Source organism: Melospiza georgiana, chromosome 15 (genome assembly GCF_028018845.1).
Source record: "Melospiza georgiana isolate bMelGeo1 chromosome 15, bMelGeo1.pri, whole genome shotgun sequence".
NCBI lineage: Eukaryota > Metazoa > Chordata > Aves > Passeriformes > Passerellidae > Melospiza > Melospiza georgiana.
In genome coordinates this window covers 5315718-5324493 of record NC_080444.1, presented here as the reverse complement: position 1 = coordinate 5324493, position 8776 = coordinate 5315718, and the positions used below count along the sequence as shown (strand labels likewise).

At 44.6% G+C, this 8776-nt stretch overlaps 1 protein-coding gene across 1 annotated transcript; it reads left to right on the top strand.

Moving 5' to 3' along the window:
• The first annotated feature begins 216 nt into the window (after window positions 1-216).
• Window positions 217-7918, top strand: CNOT8 (CCR4-NOT transcription complex subunit 8). Its single transcript, XM_058034766.1, has 7 exons — window positions 217-285; window positions 1481-1680; window positions 2884-3077; window positions 4466-4627; window positions 5377-5521; window positions 6153-6263; window positions 6591-7918. Exons 2-7 carry the CDS (start codon window positions 1564-1566, stop codon window positions 6738-6740), a joined length of 879 nt encoding a protein of 292 aa, XP_057890749.1. The 5' UTR covers window positions 217-285; window positions 1481-1563; the 3' UTR covers window positions 6741-7918.
• The last annotated feature ends 858 nt before the right edge of the window (window positions 7919-8776 follow it).

The window sequence follows — 8776 nt, the reverse complement described above, 5'->3', positions numbered from 1 at the left end:
TTAGACTGCGGGGGGGGGCCAGGAGGAGGAGAAACACGAGCCGGCTAGGACTGGGCGCATGCGCAGTGCGGGCAGCGCGGCCGCGCGCAGTAACGTACCTGCCCCCTTCCCCCGCCCGGCCCCGCCCCGCCGCGCGCGCCGCCCGCTCCGCCATGTCTCGCTCTCTCTCGCGAGAGGCAAAGCGGCGCGAGACCCGGAAGCGCCGCCCCTCGCGGCGGGGGCCACTCGGAGCCATCGCGGCTGCGCGGGGCGAGAGCGGCGCGTCCCGGCCGCGGCTGCCGGGAGGTACCGGGGAGCGGGGCGGGCGGGCAGGCAGCGCCACCGGCACCGGCACCGGGACGGGCAATGAGGGGGCAGGGCTGCCGCTGGGGTTCGGGGGGCGGCGGCGCGGACAGCGGCCCTCCCGCTCCCTGGCTGCGGTGAACCGCGTCCGGCCGCCCCCGGCTGTGAGGGGGCCCTGAGGTGCCCCCGGGCCGGGCCGGGCTGTGGCGGTGCGCTCCCGGTAACTGCGGCGCGGGCCCGGCCCGGCTGAGGCGGAGCCCTCCTGCAGGCGCCTGGGAGCGGTTCGCCGGTGTTACTGTGGGAAAGGGGCTCAGCCGGGCTGTGGCACTGCTGCCACTGCCGCTGTGCCAGGGGAACCCCCTGCAGCCTGACCCAGTACATCAGAATCCCACATGGGTTAGAAGGGACCACAGTGGGTCACTGGTCCAGCCTCTCTGCTCAGGCAGGGCCGTCCCAGAGCGTGTGGCACAGGAATGAATCCAGACAGTTCTGGAATATCTCCATTGAGGCAGATTCCAAAACCTCTCTGGGCAGCCTGTTCCCGTGTCCAGTCCCTGCTCATGTTCTTCGTGTTCAGGAGAAACTTCCTTTGCATCACTTTCTGCCCATTGTCTCTTGTCCTGGCATCACCAAGATGAGCCTGGCTCCATCTTCTTGGCACCCTCCTTTAGATATTCATACCCATAAACCTCATGCCCATGAGTGTTCTCTCTAAAGCATTCTGTTATTGTGTTTAAACAATTATCTTCATCGCAGAACCACAGAGGGGTTTGGATTGGAGAGGACCTTCAAGATCATCTCATTCCACCCCCCTAGCCCAGGTTGCTCAGAGCTCCATCCAGCCTGGCCCTGAACACTTCCAGGGATGGTGAAATAGTCGAGGGTTACAGATGAGGATTCACTGCCTGTACATCTTGTGCCCAAAGTGTCAAAGCTTGTGCCAGGAAAAGGGATATAGGGATAATGATTCTTTACATAAATAACTGGACTGTTGGTTGTGCATCTGCTATTATATTGTGAAAAGATGCTCTAGATTTCATTCAGCATATTTACAGAAAGTGATAAAGCAAGAAAATTTGGTGTGAACTTTAAGTGGGTTATTTGAAGGTGAAAATGGAAGTGACTGACTCCTACAGAGCATTTTTCACATGTCACTCTTCCTTTACTTAAAACATATTTATTTATCTCTTTAATGCAGCACACTGATAAGATTGCACAGCTTGTGATCCTGCACTGTCATTGGAATTCAGCATCAGCTGCCTTTTCTCTGGTCCCTGCAAGATGCCAGCAGCCCTTGCAGAGAACAGCCAGGTTATCTGTGAAGTATGGGCCAACAACCTGGAGGAGGAGATGAGGAAAATTCGGGAGATTGTCCTGAGTTACAGCTACATTGCCATGGTAAATGTTTTATACTTGACCTGATTCCCTTAGTCAAGAGGTTTTTTGGGGTTGTGGATAAGTTGATTCTTGGGTGAGAAATGATTTCTCCCCACCCTCAGTCAAACTGAACTAGAAGAAGTGAAAAAATAAAAAGCTGTTTGGTAGCTTTCCAGAATTTAATCTAAGCACTGCTGAGTATGGATTGAGTGAAAGGAGGGGAGGAGGAGACCAACTTAAAAACCTGAATTTATTTAATATTTAGCTATTCATAGTGTATTAGTTCATGCAACAGGAAAATGAAACAAATCACAATTGGGTTTAAATCCTGTGATTGTTTTTCTCCTTTTGATTATAAAAGATGCCATGGCACTGGAGGTTAAAAGGCCTGCAAGTGACTGCCAGCCAGCTGAGCTGCCTCCTTTCTGATAAGGGCAGATGTTGATTCTTAGGGAAGAAAAATATTCTGGCTGTAGATAAGACAATATGCTCAGAAAGCTTTGTTTAAGAAGAGCATACTCTCCCCCAGGTGGGAGGAATCTCCTCCTGCTCTTACAAGTCTGGATCTGCTTGGCAGCACCCCAGTGTGTTAGATAAAGAACTGGTTTTAGCTCTGATGCTGTAAGTTCTGCCAGCTTTGCTTAGGAGCACTGAACCTCAAGTTATGAAGAGTCCTTATTAAAAGTGTGGCAAAAGACAGGTGCCTTTGCAGAGTGTGTGGGATTTTGGTGTCAAATTCAGCTGTGAAGGTGAATATGAATTTTTTTGTTAACATTTGTCAATGAGAAATGAACTTTTTGCTTCTTTTCAGTCTCACTGAAAGTGTTCTTAGGGTTTGTTTGAGTGACTGTGCTGTAAGAGTAGACAGATAAACCTCTTGGGCAAGGGAGAGATTGTGTCAGGTGCACAGCACTGGGTTTGTTGGGAAGGATTTTGTGTGTAATCAGGAGAAGCTCAGTGCCCCAGTCTGAGGGTAGAGGCAGTGTGGCAGTTTGGTGTTCAGCAAAGACAGCCCACAGTCCCTGCCTGAGTAAGAAGTTCTTCATCCAAAAGATGATTTTTCATCTAACAGTCGGCTGCTGTTGCTGAGGTGTGTTTGTGTGACAGTAGTTTTTGTTAATGTAGGCACTGAGTGTTCCTCAGAAGCAGGGAAGGGTTTCACTGTCTGGGCTGCCCTGATTCCCAGAGAATCCCTGGTGAAGCTGAGTTTTCCCTCTGTGCCAGGACACGGAGTTCCCAGGCGTGGTGGTGAGGCCGATCGGTGAATTCCGCAGCTCCATCGATTACCAGTACCAGCTCCTGCGCTGCAACGTCGACCTGCTCAAGATCATCCAGCTGGGCCTCACCTTCACAAATGAGAAGGGGGAGTATCCTTCTGGCATTAACACCTGGCAGTTCAACTTCAAATTCAACCTCACGTGAGTCTTTGGGCTTGGCATTAATTTCCTGTTCCTTCTGCTTTGGCAAATGTCTGTGTCCGTATGCTCATCACTGCTGGCTGCCTCTGAGCAATAAGGATCCAGATTCTAGTACTGACTATGTGGGAACCTGTTTTGAAGTGCCAGGAGTTAACAGTGTATCTGGAGGTCAAAGTCTAAATTCTAAAATTTAGAATTCTAAAATTCTATCCTTATTACCCTTTCTCTTCATAATTTTGTGTGCCATTTTTTTCTGGACCAATGTTTGAAACTTCATATATATATATATATATGTATATATATGTAAAACTCCATCTCTTTCTGCTAGAAATAAATGCATGTGCTGCTCTCATCAAAAAGTAAAAGACTTCTTTACAAATCCATGCTTAAGTGTAAGCTGGGATCTAAAAGCATGTTGGTGTAATCATCACATCTGTTCAGAATGAATCTTGTTAAATGGAGTGTGGCAGTTCTTGTCTCCTCCATACTGTAATATCCTGGCTTGCAGCTGAAACAAGTTTCATTATCCCTTCCCCTGTAATTATAAAGATAAACTCAGCATAATTACCACTAGAGCTGTCTGGAAATAAAGAAAGGGTTTATCTGGCAAAACCACATATGTAGAGGAAATCAATCAATTTTTATGAAACTGTCGTTGGAAAGCATTACAAAAATTTGTAGCTACTATGTGCAGATCATCCAGTTCTTGACCCCAAAAGTTGCACTATTTACTCCACAAATTTGTGAGCCTCTTATAAGTATTGAAATCAGAGAGAAGTGCTGTGTGATCACTTGATTGATAGAACTTGGCTCTGTTTCCTCTCCCTCAAATGACACAAACCAGTAAAGAGGTCAGGTTCTTGCTCATCTCTCCACCGAGCACATCATTCTTGTCCTGCTTCCTGAGTCAAGGGTGATGCAATTCTGTTTACTCCCCAAGATGGAGGTGGAGGTGCTGATAAGGTGGTACATGCTGTGGAGTGAAAAGGAAAGATGTAGACAGGAATGATGGTCAGTGCTTTAGAGCTGCACATCTTCCTGTTTGGGGGAACTCCCCTTTCCTCTGGGCCTCATCTGTGGTGTTTCCCTTCACCTTGCAGAAGGGACATTGTTCAAAACAGTCAGTTATGGAGCTGGAATCTTTGGAATTTGCACAAGCAATGGAAGTGTTCACTAGTTATGATCATAGAACAGCTTGTTACAGCTGTAGGAGGCTGCAGTGGTGTTGAAACTGAGCCAGTTTGAATTTTCTAGAGGGACAAACTGACACCCAGAAGTATCCTACTGGTTAATCCAATTCTTGACATAGTGTGGGGAGAATTTTTCTAAAATGAGCTTGTCTTGGCAGCACCCTGAGTGCAAACTTGCTTTTTTTCTTTTTCCTTCAGGGAAGACATGTACTCTCAGGATTCCATAGACCTCCTTGCCAGCTCTGGGCTGCAGTTCCAGAAGCATGAAGAGGAAGGGATTGACACCCTGCACTTTGCTGAGTTGCTGATGACGTCGGGGGTCGTCCTCAGTGACAGTGTGAAATGGCTGTCCTTCCACAGGTGGGTCCAGGTCCAGGATGCTCCCTGACCCTGTTAAATCTCTTCTTAATTCTCTGCATTTTCCATGGAGATTGACAGATTTTAAGGAGAAAAATTATCAGTCCTGCAGTTCTTAAAATAAGCTTCAGGATATGAAGGCCAAGTTTAAGAAGTGAGGACACTTCATGGTCTGACTTCCTGACTGCTTCTGAATCCTTTTGCTGTTGCCATCTCCCTCTCTTGAAGAAGTTGAAATTTGATTTCTGCACTTAGTAAATGCATTGTAAAGGATTTTGTTTCTTCTTCTTTACAATGTTGGTGGTGCTCTGAATTTCCACCTGTGTGGTTAAGATATCTTTCTTGTCGCATTTCAACCAACTTGATCAGGAAGCCTCTGGTCCAGCACGGTATCACAAATGAAAGGACTTGGCACTACCTCCTTCTATGTCAACAGATACTTGCAGGGTTTCCTTCTTTTCTGTATTGCCCTTAGCTACAGAAATATAGAGAGTTGGGAAGAAGTGTGTATTCTTCCCAATGGCTTAGCTGCTCCACAAAAGGCTAGTGAGGGCACTTGGGGGGCATTCCAAAGTCCTGCATTGACATAGAAAATCAGGATGAGTTCTGGCTGAGATCTAGAGTTTTATGAATGTCAAAAAATGTTAAGGCTTGAAAGGCAAAGCAAGTAAAATTCTGTTCAAAAACAAGGTGCAGTACCTTGGGTTTTAGTACTGCCTGCTTACCTGGTTTCTCTATGGTTTTGTTTTCAGTGGTTATGACTTTGGCTACATGGTGAAGTTGTTGACAGACTCCAGGTTACCAGAAGAGGAACATGAATTTTTCCATATCTTAAACCTTTTCTTCCCATCTATCTATGATGTGAAGTACTTAATGAAGAGCTGCAAAAACCTCAAGGTACTTTTATCTCCCCAGCAAGCATGTGATGAGTACCAACACTCTGCATGCACAGGAATACAGGTGGCAGAACTGCTGCATATGTTGTCTTAAAATGGGAATGTGTATAAAAGTAGTGACAGAGAAGCACCTGAGACACAGTTTGGATCCTGCCCTCCCCAGTTTCAGACTTAGGAATGTGTTTATTATAAAGGGGACATTGCCACAGCCTTCTGGTTTGTTTATCAGAGGCTAATTATAATTCAGCATATTTATGTTTCCCATGCAGTGGTATTTCTTTTACATGAAATATTCCATGGCTTAACTGGTAAGAGGGTTGAAAGTAATTTATCTACTGAATCACAGCCTTGAGTAAAGGGAGGGAAAGGCCCAGCTTGTGTAACCCATGAATGTACCCACAGTTATCTCAAGTATTTGCAGCAGGCAAAGAAGGCACCTAAATTTGAGGAGAGTTATTTGTGCACTCTTGAACACCATTTCCCTCTGTGTTTCACTCCCAGCTGGAGTGTGGGTACTGCTGGGATCTGCATTGGTCCATCATACCCTGTTTGCCCTCGTGTTTTGGAGAAATGTGGCAATTTTGGCAAGAAATAAATGTTCCAAAATAAATTCTCTTCTGTTCTCTTTGCAGGGTGGCCTTCAGGAAGTGGCAGACCAGCTGGATTTGCAGCGAATTGGACGACAACACCAGGCAGGATCAGACTCTCTCCTCACAGGAATGGCATTTTTCAGAATGAAAGAGGTAATGCAGTGTTCTTCCTTCTCCACTTTCTGTCCATAAATGTCAACGTGTATAATGTGTTGTTTGTTTTAGTTTGGGATTTTTGAGCCCTGTGGCCATCACACTTCAAACTGTCAGGAATAGGAATTGCTGACAGTTTGTCAAAGTCTGTGCTGATTTTGGCACAGACTTGTTCTGTTTACTCCCCTTTCATTGCTTATTTTAATTTGTGCACTCCATCTTGGAGGTGGCTGATTGCAAATGAGCTGTTAATTAACACTGGATGTTTTCTGATTTAGAGGCCTAATTAAACAATACCTGTTTCTCTCTCTTTTTTTTAATCTGCAGTTATTTTTTGAGGATACAATTGATGATGCAAAGTATTGCGGACGACTGTATGGCCTTGGCACAGGAGTGGCTCAGAAACAAAATGAAGATGTGGACTCAGCCCAAGAGAAAATGAGCATTTTGGCCATTATCAACAACATGCAGCCGTGATGAGCGGTGCCCTCAGCAGAACATGTTTACTATTTTGGCAGCTGCTGTCCTCAACCATTTTCCCTAAACAGTATCTCAAACAAAAAGCATCTCCAGTACACAGGCTGCACCAAGCCTTGCAGTTTTGCTGAAGAGCTGCATTTTCCTTTGAAACCCAGAAGAGTTGACTGATTTCCTAATGCCAGCATTTGTGGTTTGCTATATTTTTAATACCAAGGGCAAAGGACAGAATCTACTGTGTATACCTCTGGTTTTTTCCTCTTTTTACTGTACAGAATCTGCAAGGAAGATTCACCTGTAGAATATTGGGTAGAGCTGAGGGTTGGGAAATGCAGTGAAAATGGACACAGACATTGCAAGTTGTGTTTTATAAAGCTTATTTTAAAACTTCTGCATGTTGTGAGGGTGACAGCTTCACCTCATGTGTTGCTTATTTTATCTGTCTGTGGAAATTGCTCCCTTTGATCACTGCAGAGGTTTGGGAACAGATAACATTAAAAATGATCCTTGCAGCTAAAAATATTCAGAGATTTGCTTTAACAACAGAGGGGATGGAGATTAATGGAGCTGATTTGATCAGCACTCCTTAGTTTCTAATTCTCTGTTACTGCTTTGACCCATGCTAAGCCTCAGCTCTGTTCTTACGGGTATTAAGGGAACTGTTCTGGAAATACACTCAGAGGCCCAAAAGTTCATCTTTGACAGGGGATTGGACCAATACTATGACTTCAGTTTTCTTCAGCTTAAACCTACACATTTTATTCATCTCGTGCAACACAATAAGTCAGCATGGACAAATATTTGTTCCTCTTCTCACCCCTGCTTCTCCAGCCCCTAATTTCACAATATGCTTAACAGGTAAAACAGTTTCTGATTATTTTTCCCTGAGTTTCTGGGTCTTTTTCATTATAAACACCTGAAAAGTAGTTAAGAGGATGAAGAACTTGGGATTCTGACTTTGAAAAACATTCTATAGTATTTTTTTAACAGCTCTGTAATGACATTTCTTAAAAGAACAAACCCTTTTGGACATGTCAAACTTAAAAATTTTTAAGACTTTGTCTGGCATTTTGAACAAGCTTAATCCAATATTAAAGAGTTGAGGTTTAGAGCTGGTATTTGAAATGTTTGTAAAGACTAGTTTTTATTTTTTGTAAAATAAATTTTTTTAAACCAGGCTTTGTTTTGGATTTTCCATCAAGCACTAGAATTTCCACAGTTGAGGCTTTGGAATCTGAATTTGGGAGATACATGCCTGAAGATGCTGAAGTTTGTTTCCTTTGCCATTTAGTGAAATGTCTTTGGAGCTTCTTGTACAGTAGCTGAGGAGAGCTGAGCTGAGGAGCTCTGGCAGAGCTGTGTTCTCTCCCTGCTGCTCACTCTGGTGCAGTATTCCTGCACTGCAGAGTGGTCACTTAAAAGGACAAACTTGTGTGTGAAGTTTTCTGCTCATCTAAACTCCAGTGGTTGCTGCTCTAAGCGCAGGAAGGCAGGTTGGTGAAGCACTGGCTCCCCCACCTGGTTTTCAGGTGCTTTGTAAGGAATTGAGAAATTCAAATTGGTGGCAACACTGCCTCTGTAGATGTGTTTAATCAGTGATCTTGTTCAGTCTAACCCCTGGCTTTCACTTGCTGCTCTTGAAGTTGTTCTGAGGCTTTACTCAGGTTGAGGCAGGAAATCTGTCAGAAGTTTGCATTTTGGCTGGAAGAATCTGGAACAGCTTCTGATCTAAAAATCCATTACTCCTCCTTTTAATTCTTAAACAATATTATCTTTACTGTACTGAAACTTTCTAAATTCATGATGCACACTTCCCCCCATCAACTTTTTGTGCCGCATTTAAAACCTTGCTTCTGAAAATTACTCAGACAGATGCTGTGTTCACTAAGGCTTATTGCACCCTTGTGCTCTTCATAGAAGTTAGTTTTTCTAACAAGACAAAGCCTTTAAGTAAGCTGTAAGACTGGTGAAAATACTCCATGTTCAAAACTGCAAAATCCAAGATTGGTTTTGGCACTTTCTAGAACAGCACCATT

Excerpts from the sequence above, each read along its gene's own strand:
- CNOT8 (XM_058034766.1), top strand. The coding sequence starts at position 1,564 with ATGCCAGCAGCCCTTGCAGAGAACAGCCAGGTTATCTGTGAAGTATGG. Across the intron at positions 3,078-4,465 it reads AACTTCAAATTCAACCTCAC|GGAAGACATGTACTCTCAGG; the intron begins GTGAGTCTTTGG and ends TTTTTCCTTCAG. Across the intron at positions 5,522-6,152 it reads AGAGCTGCAAAAACCTCAAG|GGTGGCCTTCAGGAAGTGGC; the intron begins GTACTTTTATCT and ends TTCTCTTTGCAG.